Genomic DNA, 14005 nt, shown 5'->3' on the forward strand with positions numbered 1-14005 from the left:
GGGCGTTCCCATCGTGTTTAGCCTTTTGGCTGCTGGTTGCATCATTGGTCAGGGGCATGGCTATGTTGCTGACAAGTGCCCCTATTACCAGTACACACTGATGCTCATTTCGCCGACCTCAGAAGGATGACAGGTTGAGTCAACCCGCTGGTGTTATTTCAGCAGCTTACAGCACTCGAACTCAGGACCCTCGGATCCCAAGCCACCACCCTAACCACGAAGCCAACACCAGGCTGGGAGAGTGGGGGTGGACAGGAATGATTGTATCTGGCCCCATCTTACTCTGTGTAAAATATTTCCCAAATGCGAGTTAACATAGTTCTTTGGATATACCATACTCTTTTACCGTGTGTTGGTCCTGCCGAAGCAGTTTTTTGGCAAGGGTTGTACTGGGTGGTTTGCCATTGCCTACCCAGCAGTAGTCAGGGCAGGAATTTGTCGTTAGTTCAGGGTGCCAGCAAGAAGTCCCCCACTTTTTGTGAAGGATACTGTGGGATCTTTAACGTCCACCCACTTATGCCAACAGATGGGACGTCCAATTTACCGTCCATCTGAGGGACGGCACACACATTGATGAATCATCCTTCAGGTGAAACACCAGTATGACAGTTTATAGCTGGATCGGGATTCAAACCCAGGCCAGACAGCTTAGAGGCAAGTGTGTGCACATCTAAGCTATTCTACCAACCATATCCTTACATATGTTTAACACCTGAGCGATATGACGTAGTGATATAATTAATAATTAATTCGTTTGCTGCTGGGGTGCCAATATATGCTGTTGCACAATGACTGTGACCATGGAAACGGTTTACAGTACCTGTGGCTATTACATTTGCATGCTTATATGTACTCAGAGTTAGTATGTTTGTCTAGTTCCTCAAGAGTTTGATATGATTGGGCACAAACCTCTATTCCAACTTAACCCAGCAAACAAAATACCTAAATGAGCAGTACATGAAGCAACATGCCACACTTCTCTGCCCGCAGTGCAACGTTCTTAAACATATCCTTACAGAAATGTATCATGCCCCAGTAATAAAAAGTACAAAATAAACAATATATTCGTTTTCTGAATTTTTGTTTTGAGATGTCGTTTTTTGTTTTTTTTCATTTCAGGATAATAATGACACCTTTATCTATTTCATTCTTTCTGAACTTTAATTCCAATATAGTTGTCGTGTTTCTCTGAATACCTTTCTGATATAAGTAGAAAGCATACCTGATGTCAAGAAAAGAAAACAAAACCAGATACGATTGCCTCATCATGTTGAAATGGCATAAGACATGTGATGTGGCTGTGTGTTTATCAGAGAAATCTCTCTCATATATGAGATAAACAAACCATGAGTGGTGTGTTTTGCTTCATATAAAATAAGATTGTATATTTCCTTACTTTGGGTGTCGAGCCTTTACCTTATCACAGCTGTAGAGCGCAGCAAAGACAGCAACTGCTCCGGTGCTGGGCCGGTAAATATCGGGTTTTGTTTGAGCCATGTTCATTTTGGGCATGATCCTGTGGTATAACAAGCTCACAATGAGTACAAGTTACAAAGAGTTCAATTCATTTTGAAAAATAAAAGTTTTAAAAAACCTCTTTTGAAAAGTGGAACAATACCATTTTCAAAAAAAAAAAATCACACCTGCCCACCACCATGATCATTATGCAATATTTTCAAAATGTTTTTTCTTTATTTTTTGTTTCTCTCTCTCCCCCTCTCTCTCCTCCTCTCTTTCTCTTTCATGCTGGTTTGGGTGTCAATCAATGCTACATGCCCTTTCCAAATCCTCTATTTTTGGAAGAGAATTTTATTTCCATATCAAAATAGATTTGGAACCTCAAATTTGATATGGGCATTCTTATAATTACACACCACTCATGGTTTGTTTGAATATGCTGTTGGCTTAATGGTTAGGGTGGTGGGTTTGGGATCTTCGAATTCTGAGTTCAAATCCCCCTTGGCTGTTGAATTAATACCAGGTGGGGTTGATTCTGCCTGTCATCCTTCTGAGGTCAGCAAAATGAGTGTCTGCATTCTGGTATCCTGTGTCGGAGTGGCGACCTGTCCAGGATTGTGTCCACTAGCCAAGGAGACTGCTTAGGCAGCACCAACACCCTGCACCGAGTATGGTCCCAATGGATGGACGGGTTCTTATAATGTCAGTGAGTCTCTTGATGATTGTGTTTTGTTTTCAAACTGATGGAAAAGCGTTTAACTTCGATGATTGAGCAAAAGTGTATTGGATTTATTGTCAGAGTTAATTGAAGTTGTTGCTTTGATGTTGCTCTGGTTTTGAATCAATGAGACGTACCATTTTCAATTACGACTCAATGTTCTGTTTCATTACAAAAGGTAATTTCATTTTCATCACAAAATAGTTTTGTAGTTTTACAACTAATATGGGAATGATATTTACAAAACCCCTCAGCATCTACGATTTTACGTGTTCTCCGCCTCAGTTATTTTGACTGGTGTGTTGACATTTTTTTCGATTTTAAATCATCCACCACACCATCAGCCATCAATTTTTCTCCTGAAGAGGTTCACCAATCTGAATATGAATGAGGACCAAGAAGCTCAATGATCATTTTGCAGTTTAGTTTGCTGTGCATGTGAAGATTGTTTTTCAGCCTTAAACATGCGGCAACCCTCTCTGTCTGCTTGGGCATCTGGAAGCAGCAAATCATCAACTTATTTGGTTCAAGGATGGTGAAAAATCTCTCGATCTCTCTCTTTCTCTCCCTTTCTCCCACTCTATTTATCTCTCTCTTGACTACACTTTCAATAAATGCTCTTCTTCAGTTCACTTAAATGTTATCGTTTCAGTTTGAAAACTGGCTTCAATATTTAGTCTGTTTTGCATTCATGTAAAATTGGTGTGAATGAAAATGCCAGTCCTAAAGGCAGCGTTCCATGAGGTGTGTGTGTGTGTGTGTGTGTGTGTGTGTGTGTGTGTGTGTGTGTGTGTGTGTGTGTGTGTGTGTGTGTGTGGGTGTGTGTGTGTGTGTGTGTGTGTGTGTGTGTGTGTGTGTGTGTGTGTGTGTGTTTGGAGAGGGAGCATTAGTCATGGTTATCCACCATAAAAATTCAGTACATATATTGTCCTTTTTGAAACTTTTGTAACATGCAAGTTCATACCTGTTCCTTAGGTAGCGCAGGAAATCAGGGTGCATAATTTTTATTTTCTTTGCGTTGATTGGTGTACCGAAGAAGAACGTTGCACTGCGGGCAGAGAAGTGTGGCATGTTGCTTCATGTACTGCTCATTTAGGTATTTTGTTTGCTGGGTTAAGTTAGAATAGAGGTTTGTGCCCAATCATATCAAACTCTTGAGGAACGAGACAAACATACTAACTCTGAGTACATATAAGCATGCAAATGTAATAGCCACAGGTACTGTAAACCGTTTCCATGGTCACAGTCATTGTGCAACAGCATATATTGGCATCCCAGCAGCAAACGAATTAATTATTAATTATATCACTACGTCATATCGCTCAGGTGTCTGGGTTCAAGTATAAATGCTATAGACCCAAGTAAAGTTGCTTTATTTATTAATGTATCGTAATCATACCACATTTCACTGAATTCCAGAAATGCCAGGTAATAATGCAGGCATTAGAACACCTCCCAATCCTGCCAATGTCCTTGTACCCCTCTATATCCAATGATTCCTGGGACCTATGTAATTCCAATTTCAACCTATTTACTCCTTTTTCTGCCACTACCTTACGAGAGAGATCATGTCATGCAAGCGCCTCTCTCTGAATGAAAGGCCCTTACTTAATTACTACAATCCTAGCTATCATCTTCTTTACTTTCATGCTATGTCCCCTGATCCTTCATTATTTAAAAAATCTCAAATAAATCCCCTTATTATCACCTCATTTGTAATAGATAAAGTCCTCTCTCCTTCATTCCTTTCTCATAGTTTAGTCTAGCTCTCCTGGGAATCAATTTAGTAGTCCTACACTGAACTCTCTCGAAAGGCAGTTATATTGTTGCAGACCGGGTATCAGCGACGAGCACGACGGCTAGATGGAACTGCAGAGTCGACTCCACCGAACACCCGGAATTTAGATCGTACCTTTCGGAAAACTCTGGCAAGTACGGGTCCCTTCCTGGACCGTGAATCATCAATAATTACACCATGTGGTACAGGGTTATTTGCCAATCTTCAAAATCCCTACTGCTCCACGTGGCGAGTTTACCGAGTATTCACACCCTCGACGGCGCTCGTACGGAACGAGCCGCTAGCGTGCTCGAACCATGTGCGACCTGAGCGGATGATCACCGAGATCCGTCGGTCCAAATGTCCCCTTACGGCGGCAACAACGACCTTGCTAATTCTCCAACACGCGTCACGCTAAGACAATGGAAGGAAACACAGCAACGAACTGATACATTTAACACATGGCTTTATTTATAATGGGGCAGGGCAGCACGCAAGAAGCAGAGTTATCCGAATTTAGAGATGCAAGGCAATTTATGTACAAGCAAAGAGCATTTATACCATTCTTACTTACTAGACTGGCAACACACACACACACAGACACAGACACACACACACACACACACACACACACACACACACACACACACACACACACACACACACACACACACACACACACACACACACAAAATAAACGGTGGCCACAGCCTTTATTGAGGCCTCCAGCTCGGAGGGAAAGGCGAGCTGAAGACCAGAGCCTGCCTCGGACCTGTCCACCTCGTGTGTTCTTCGAGCTGATTCGAACCGGGCACCAGCGAGAGGCGAGCAGAATCCAGACACCGGCGAGCCGCGATCAGCCTCCTGAGCTCCGCTCGGCGCTCGTCCTGGAAGCCAAACCTCTCCTCTGTATCCTAAACTGTCGAGAAGGCAGGAGGTTTCTCTGCCACTTCCCCAAGTCTGAGTTGAACGCCAAAGCGAGGGCTGAAAACTCCACACTTGCTCCACCTGCCCCTCAGAATGACCACAACCTTGCCAGCTCGATGGTCATCAACTATCTCACAAACTCTCGAGTTCACCGACTGAGACATGGCACGCAACCCTTGCAGTTCTTGTGGGGGATGGTGACTCTCAAGCTCAAGAGAAGGAGAAGGAGAAGGAGAAGGAGAAGGAGAAGGAGAAGGAGAAGGAGAAGGAGAAGGAGAAGGAGAAGGAGAAGGAGAAGGAGAAGGAGAAGGAGAAGGAGAAGGAGAAGGAGAAGGAGAAGGAGAAGGAGAAGGAGAAGGAGAAGGAGAAGGAGAAGGAGAAGGAGAAGGAGAAGGAGAAGGAGAAGGAGAAGGAGAAGGAGAAGGAGAAGGAGAAGGAGAAGGAGAACAACAAGAACAACAAGAACAACAAGAACAACAAGAACAACAAGAACAACAAGAACAACAAGAACAACAAGAACAACAAGAACAATAAAAACAAAAAGAACAACAAGAACAAGAACAACAAGAAGAACAAGATGAACAAGAACAAGAACAACAAGAACAACAAGAACAAGAAGAACAAGAAGAACAAGAAGAACAAGAAGAACAAGAAGAACAAGAAGAACAAGAAGAACAAGAAGAACAAGAAGAACAAGAAGAACAAGAAGAACAACAAGAAGAACAAGAAGAACAAGAAGAACAAGAAGAACAAGAAGAACAAGAAGAACAAGAAGAACAAGAAGAACAAGAAGAACAAGAAGAACAAGAAGAACAAGAAGAACAAGAAGGAGAAGAAGGAGAAGAAGAAGAAGAAGGAGAAGAAGAAGAAGAAGGAGAAGAAGAACAAGAAGGAGAAGAAGAAGAAGAAGGAGAAGAAGAAGAAGAAGGAGAAGAAGAACAAGAAGAACAAGAACAAGAACAAGAACAAGAACAAGAACAAGAACAAGAACAAGAATATTTTTTAAATTTTATTATTTTGTGTACAGTGGCGAGGCTCGTGGAGGAGAGGTATATTGATTGAAAAAGAAGGGGGGTGACAGGGGAAAACACCAACAGCAAGGTTAAGGGACAGAATAGAGGAAGATAAAAGAAATAAAAAGAAATGTGGAAGAATGAGAGCAAGAGGAGGCCACAGGGGATGAACAAGATAGATAGTCACAAACCCTCAATCACAGAAGTGGAAGGAAAAACTGGCAACGCGGTAAGAGCTGGGCTTGGGGGTTCAAAAGATTGTGGATGGAGGATGAACATTTTCTTCTCTTGTTTTTTTTCAATCAACATTGATTTGGGAAGAAAGTGATAAATCTTGTAACCTACCTTTTGGATAAATCAGGACCCTTATCGATGAGCCTATTAAGTGCAGCAGCTTTCACCAGGTAGTAGTCTCGGTCATGAACAGGGATGAACACCAACCGCGTTTCCTGGAAATAAACCATTTTCTCACTTTCAACGAGACACTTGGATAATAGAATGCCCAGCTTGAGAATAATGTGGACATGTTGGACAAACGTCCACAACATTCAATCACTGCCAGTTGGGATTTATTTGTGATTTCACACAATGGGAAAGAAGTGATCAGTATTTGTGTAGAAGTTGCCTGATGCAAATGCTGTAAAGTATTCCCAAGTGTTAATTAATCTTCAAAAGAGTGAGTCACAAGTCCCAGGACACGGTTTTAGCTGCTTATGCAAGATTTGTTTGGACCATCGTAAAAAAAAAAATCACTCGTACAGCGACACTTGTCAGAGCCAAACGGCATCGGTAGAGTGCATACCTCCACCAGGCTGAATAGTTCACATTTTGTATCCCATTGTTAGGCCGGATCTGGATCCGGACCTGACAAAAATTGAAACTATTCGGTCTTGTCACACACCCAACCTGTCCCACCAAGTTTTGTCCGAATCTGTCCATCGCCTTTTGAGATATTGTGCTATATATCGTTTTTGGCCCCATCTCTCAATGGTGAAGAATCACTTTTAAAATTCTGGTATCCAGATATGGATCTTCACCAAAATTGTGCATTGCTGTCCTTGGCAGGTCACCTACATACACAAAGAAACTCAGAACGATTGCTTGAAAACTTGGCCAAAAATTGTATAACAAACAAACAAACAAACGCTGCAGACCAACATACTTGGCAAAAAAAAATTGTTGCCAAGTAATAAAAGCTTGCCATGCTACATTCCTTGTGAGGGTGGATGGGGCACAGCATACACAGCCAGCTGACGTGTCACATCCCCTGGGAATTAGAACCACTGCTGATTGACAACATTGTAAACCTTTAAAACAACGTGCATGTATAAAAACCTGGATACTGCCAGAGCATTTGTTTATATTGATCTGTGGTTTGACGTTGCATCTCAACCAATGGCTCATGCTCATAACTGAGGTTCATTCCAGATGACAGATAATGGAGTCCTGTGGTGTAAAGAAGGTTCATTGCTGCCAACCCATATCAACACTCTGGATTCTCTTCTACCCCAATTGTGAAACTACTCTCCAGAGACTGATCAATATTTTTTTGTTTTGTGTATACATAGTTGAGGCTCAAGTAAGAGTGAGTACACTGAATGGATCAGGACGCAAAACACACAAGCATGGGGTGGAGAAGGTGGACACAGAGGAAGCATAGGGTGGACAAAATTAATACAAAAGGAAACTCCAAGGAGGAAAAACTGAAAATTTGGAAAAAGGAGGGATTTGGGTGGTGGGGTAAACAACGGTATAAAAGATCATGGTTTGTGATTGACGACGATCTGAGATGGTGGTGAACAGCTGTCTTGAAGACATGGAGGAAAGAATTTGATTGAATAGGATGTGAAAGTTGGTTCCACATGTGAGAGAAAAGAGGAACAAATGAGTGGAGGTGAGCAGTGACTCTGGATTTCGGTAGTTTCACGAGAAAGGGGTTGATGGTGGACCATGTGAGCCCTGCAGAGACCTGGGGAGAGGAGAGAGACAAAGCATGGAAAGAGCAGAGGGTGGAAGATAGGAAAGGAGGTGGTAGAAGGCAGAGAGACCACCAACCTGTCTGCAATGGCGAAGTGAGAGACCCATAGACACAGCTTCATCGTGGGAAATTCCAATAATGTTAAAGGCCTTGGTTTCCATGGTGTCAAGCTGAGCAAGATGTGAGGCAGGGGAGCCAGCCCAGAATGGAGAGCAGTACTCCATCGAGCTGCAGATGAGGGTCATGTAGGTGGATAGGAGTTCAGGTGTGCCAAGGAAGGATTTTGTACATGGAGGATGCCCAGTCAGCGGCTAGCTTTGAAATGTGGTTTGCCCAAGAAAGATCTTGGCTGACAGTGAGACCCAGGAGTTTAAATGACTGAACTTTTTCAAGAGGATTGTTAAGACAATAAAAGGAGGGTTTGCTGGACAGTCCATTTGAAGAGACAGAGTGAGAGTGTGAGATTTGTCAGGATTTAAACACATATTCCAAGTGCTTGACTAGCTTGTGATTTTTGTCAAAGTCTGATGAGAGCAAAGAGGCTGCTGCCTGCCTATCTGAATGGTGAGGGATGTCACAGGAAAGGGTGGAGTTATCAGCAAATCCATAAAGAGGATTTTCCAGAGAGTCATGGAGATCATTTATCAAGATCAGGAGTAGGACTGGGTCCAGAACACTGCCTTCGGGCACTCCAACCTTGACAGGGAGAGGAGATGAAAGGATTACATTGAGTGCCACAAGTTGGCTATGGGAGTAGAGTTAGTCAATAAGACATGTGTGGAGTTGGCCTTGGATGCCACAGGTTAAGAGTTTGGAGAGGAATGCAGGATGCCAGACTGTATTAAAAGCACAAGATATGTCCAGAGAGATGGCCCTGATCACACGTCTGGCATCGAGGACCACCATCCATTGTTGGGTGAGTAGAAGCAACATGTCCAAGGTGGAGTAACCTGGTCTGAAACCAAATTGATGATCTGAGATGAGGTTCCTGGAGAAAAGGAAGGATTTCATATCAACTGCGATGGTGGATTCCATTACCTTGGTGATGATTGGAAGTATCGCTGATAGGTCTGTAGTTGATGGGATCAGTTTTTGTACCTTTTTATGTCGTGCAGCAATGTTGGCAGATTTTCAAGCAGATGAAAGATGACCTAGCTTAAATTATATGGTGAAAATGGCAGAGAGGGGATGTGCAAGAGCATCAGCGTAGGTTTTTAGGACACGTGAGCTGACACCGTCTGGCCCAGTAGCAACAGAGCCGGAGTCGAGGGTTGAAATAATCTTCTCAAGTGCAAAAGACACATAATCCAGGAACAGTTTGGTATGGCAGGGAAGGATGGGTACCGAGAGTGAGGGTTTGGGGACACGAGGATTGGAAGAAAACACAGAATTGAGGAATTCAGCCTGCTCATGAGTCAAGTCAGTTGTGATGCCATTTGAAGAGAGGGAAGGGATGGAAGGGGAGCATACACCAGAGACAGACTTAACATGGTGCCATTTGGTTTTAGAGGAGGGAGACAACTTTGAAAGTGACAAGTTTGAAAGTTAATTATTGAGATTGGACAGACGTTTTCTGTCTCTCCTGAGAGTGAATACACTTCTTGTGGACTTTTTGGAATGCACTGGGATTGTATTCGGTCAGATTTGCCATCCAGGAATTGAAGGCAAGTAGTTGCAGAACAGCTGCCTCACCACACGAATCAGTGTACCATAGGTGGTAGGATAATTGAAGACTCTTTGCATGAGAGAGAGAGAGAGCAAGTTTCTGTGGAAGAATTCCCAGGCTGAGTTAACATTGAGGAAGTAGATATGAGACCAGTGCTGAAGTAAGATGGCTGCTTGCAGTCCCTGCCAATCTGTTTGAGTGAACTGCAAGACTCACCAGCATTGAGGCAGCTCTCCAACAACAGCCAGAGAAATGTTGAGTTTCACAAGCACATGATCAGATGAACCAATTGGAGCAAAGGAAGAACAGGAGACATTTGCGGGAACGTTCGTGATCAACAAGTCCAGAAGGGAGGATTTGCCATTGGGAGAAATCCAGGTTGGAAAAATTACAGATCAAGTCAGTTCCATGGAGTCACAGAAGTCCTTTGCTGAAGTGCCATGGCTGGTGAATGAGGTACCAACATCACGCCAAGTTACATGGTGGCAAAAAAAGTCACCACATATGAGGAATAGAGAGTTGGGATGAGTGGTTTAAAGTTTGTCCATGTTGTCTGAAAGAGATGTAAATGGAGTCGTCACTGTTAGGGGGTTCAACACGCAGATGAACAAAACATGTGAGTGGAGGGGAAGTCACAGCCAGAGGTACTCCTGGGGTTTGGAAGTTGCTCTCTTTCTTGCAGAACTTCAAGCAAGCAGTTCTTTTCTACCCACAACCCACATTAACCCGAATGAACACAAACCTTTTACATGCAGGCTGTTGTATCTTTTTTCTATCTTTTAAAAAAATAGCATCCAATGCTTTTAGTGGAGCTGACACACACACACACACACACACACACACACACACACACACACACACTCACACACACACACACACACACACACACACACACACACACACACACACACACACACACACACACACACACACACACACACACACACACACACACACACACACACACACACACTACAGGACTGTTAGATGAGAAAAATACAGCCACTGAGCTTAGGGGAAGTGCTGTCAATTCGCGTGGCACTCTGGGTACCAGCGACATGACAACAATGGCGCTGCCTTTCTCACCACACTCAATGGGGCATTTCCGAAGGAGGAATTTCCTCCTCCCCATGGATGCCAACCTATGGGGATTGTCAATGCTCTTATCCTTTTAAATGCTGAACGTCAAGCAAGCAGCAAATCCCATTTTAAAGCCTTTGGTGTGACTCAGTAAGGATTTGAACAGCCAACCTCCCAGACTTCGAGATGCTCCAATCATTACATCACAGAGTTTGGTACTCAGACGCTTTCTTTCTTTCTTTCTTTCTCTCTCTCCTCTTCCCTCTCTCCTATTTACCTGTTTGCTCATCCCCTTGCTCACTGTATCCTACGGCGAAGGCTGCACAGACCCACTGTCCGTAAGTTGTCTTTGTACCTTCAGTCTCCATGCTCTTCCATGAGTCGAGATTTTGTGTTCAAAAAAGAAACACAATGATGCACATTCCCGCATTGTTTACATTGCCAAGGACTGATTTACTGTAAACAGCGTGCATGGGAAACAGCAACTCCATCTTGAGGATGTTGATTGGACCGTGGCTAGAATTTTGCATGCACCAGCCATGTTCATGAGGGCATTGACCTCATTTGCAAGGACAGTGCAGTAACTGTGGGTACTCCAAATCAATTCATTACGAAAGATTACTAAAGAATTTGTAAAATTTAAATCTGCCACCCTTTTTGCGTGGTCAACACAAAAAGCTAAGTATAGTGCAGGATTCTCGTGCACAGTGAGTTTTTTGATGATTTAATGTACACCGTATCCCCTTTACAGAGCATTGGTGCTACTGAAACGGTTTCTTGGCAAGGGTTATACTGGGTAGTATGCCATTGCCTTCCGAGCTTTGTTTGTGTGATTTGATCTTTTTGAAAGACATAAAAACCTTTTGAAAGGTAGGGTTAGCTCATGACAGCTTTTGTTTTAGTTCATGACTGCTTGTACACCCACCTTTCAAACTGAGAGCAATTGTGTGATGGTACCTTGGTCAAATTCCTGTCTTAATTTTTAAGGGGGAAGTGTGGAGGGGAGGAGCATTGTATCAAGAGCAGAGCTGCACCCTGAGAAATGATGCAACCAGCAGTTAAGTCTGCAAATATATGAATGAATATATATATATATATATATATATATATATATATATATATATATATATATATATATATATATATATATATATATATATATATATATATATATATATATATATATATATATACACACACATTTCAATAAAATAGACATTATCAAAGCTTTTCAACTTTCACTCCTCAGGAGAAAAAAAATAAGCATATGAAGAAGAAGCACCAAACTCATTTATAAAGTTACAATGTAATGTCCTCAACGTTGATTGGTTGAGAGAAAGAAAGGACGGGATTACCTGATTGGTGGAATCATAGAGCATCATGAATCATGAGTAGGCAGAAATGAAGCGGAAAAAAATGAAACAGAAATGAACCGTCATGAATAATGAACAAGTCTGGAGACTGCGATGGTTCACGAGTGGTATTTGACGATGTAGGTTGTTTCAGAAGTCAAGGATGAGACAATGTGATAATTTTTGACCAAGTTCTAAAAATGATCAACATGATGTGGTACGAGTGACAGGTTATTAGCTGCAAAATGTCGAAAACCCGGTTTCGTTCAACAACTTTCAAAATTTGACCTTTGCATAACCTTTAAAGGTCACAAAACAATGTTGTGGACATTAAAATAAGGAAACAGGATACGTGCTATAGCTTAAGGCCCGGTCACACCTTGACGTTTTAGCCAACGTATGCCGATTTTTGAATTTTTTTTCTAAAACGCTGGCACACGTTGAATACGTTATGGGTAAGTTTTGATAACATTGAGAGCACGCTGAAAAATACTGCCATACGTCGTTGTACGTTGGCTTTAAACGTTGTACTTTTTGGTTGTCCTCAAATTTTTTCATGCTTGAAATTTCACGACGTATGCCGGCGTATGTCTCACACGTTCCGCTACGCTGGCCACAAGTTGTATGCACGGTCTGCGATCGTTGACAGACGTCAACACATGCTACTTGTAAGTTAATCATAAGTTGAGACACGCCGAGGTAATGTTTAGCGTACCCGAAACTTATTTCTAACCTATGATTAACGTGTTGTTGGCACGTTACGCGATCGTTGCCACACATCGACAGACGTTACTTTTAAGTTACTCATAGGCTGAAAGACGTCGGTATAATGGATCGTCCTTGCGTCAGCGTCCACGGCCACGGCCAGGACACTTATTTGCAGCATTCTTCAAACTTTTCTTCGGCATGACGAGGATGTTCACACTTCGATATCTAGCTTGGCTATGATTCCAATTGTCCATCGGCAGCGTCTATTTAAAATAGTCGAGTTTGAGCGTTTTCACACGTTCAGAAGAAACGCTTCAAATTTCAAAACCTCAGCGTCAAAAAACAAAGGCGAGTGACAGCAATTCTAATCGTTCATTGTAAACAATGAAAATGGCTGAGTGGTACCGTTTAAAAGTCGTTGAGTGTAAAAAAAATCCAATTGTTGAGCGCAAGCGTCTACTTTCAATAGTGGAGATGCAGCCATTTAAATCGTTGAGTGGCAGCCTATGAACCTACCCGTGGACACGCGGACGCAAGGAGGATCCATCATAACCCACACCCTCCCCCTCACACTCACCTACTACTGCCAACATGAACAAACTACTACTAATACTAATACTAATACTAATACTGATACTGATACTGCTGACATGGACATCGACTCAAAAAGGAACTCGAAAACACTGTTGGGTTCCCCTTTTATGAGCAGCATTTTTATATACTAATTCCCAAAACTGCTGGGAACACGTCTTTATATGGCAGTTGTAACCTAGAAACACGTTCATTTTTTTTTTTTTGTCGACCGGAAGACGTCATTGGAATACGTCTACATACGTTGATGTGTGTTGGGACTACGTAAAGAATTGGTTCAAAGCACGTCAAACACAAGTTAGAAATAAGTTTCGCGTAAAAAAGACATTACCGCGACGTGTTTCGACTTATGAGTAGCTTATAAGTAGCGTTTGTGGACGTGTGTAAGCGTCCACATATCGTGTGTAAAACTTATCCCCATCGCATGCGGAACGTGTGTCATACGCCGAGTACGTCGTAAAATTTTGAACATGTTTAAAATTTCTTGACGTACTCTACTTACTACGACGTATGATAGCGTACTTTAGCGTTGTACTCACGTATACCAAACTTACTCATACCGTATTTGACGTGCCCCCAACGTTTTAGACACATTTTTCTTAGGTCGGCATACGCTGGCAAGATCGCCAAGGTGTGACCGCGATGTTGACACTTCCATTTCTACGGCAGTTATGATTCGAATCGTTGTGCGTCAGCCTTTTAATAGGCTACGTCACGACATCGTCGGCGATGCGTGC

The 14005-nt window shown here is 42.5% G+C and overlaps 1 protein-coding gene across 2 annotated transcripts in view; it reads right to left on the bottom strand.

Moving 5' to 3' along the window:
- LOC147011748 (alpha-N-acetylgalactosaminide alpha-2,6-sialyltransferase 2-like) overlaps nucleotides 1–14005 on the bottom strand; it is a 98152-nt gene that overhangs the window by 17638 nt on the left and 66509 nt on the right. For both annotated transcript variants that reach the window (XM_085857960.1, XM_085857959.1), the window contains exons 7-9: nucleotides 6239–6342; nucleotides 3141–3224; nucleotides 1417–1516 (exon numbers count right to left, since the gene is read on the bottom strand). In XM_085857960.1, the coding sequence (XP_085714086.1) occupies nucleotides 1417–1516; nucleotides 3141–3224; nucleotides 6239–6342 (288 nt within the window). The remainder of the gene's footprint in view (nucleotides 1–1416; nucleotides 1517–3140; nucleotides 3225–6238; nucleotides 6343–14005) is intronic.

This window comes from Eptatretus burgeri, chromosome 15, assembly GCF_056783735.1.
Source record: "Eptatretus burgeri isolate ZD-2024b chromosome 15, Ebu_testis_v1, whole genome shotgun sequence".
Classification (NCBI taxonomy): Eukaryota; Metazoa; Chordata; class Myxini; order Myxiniformes; family Myxinidae; genus Eptatretus; species Eptatretus burgeri.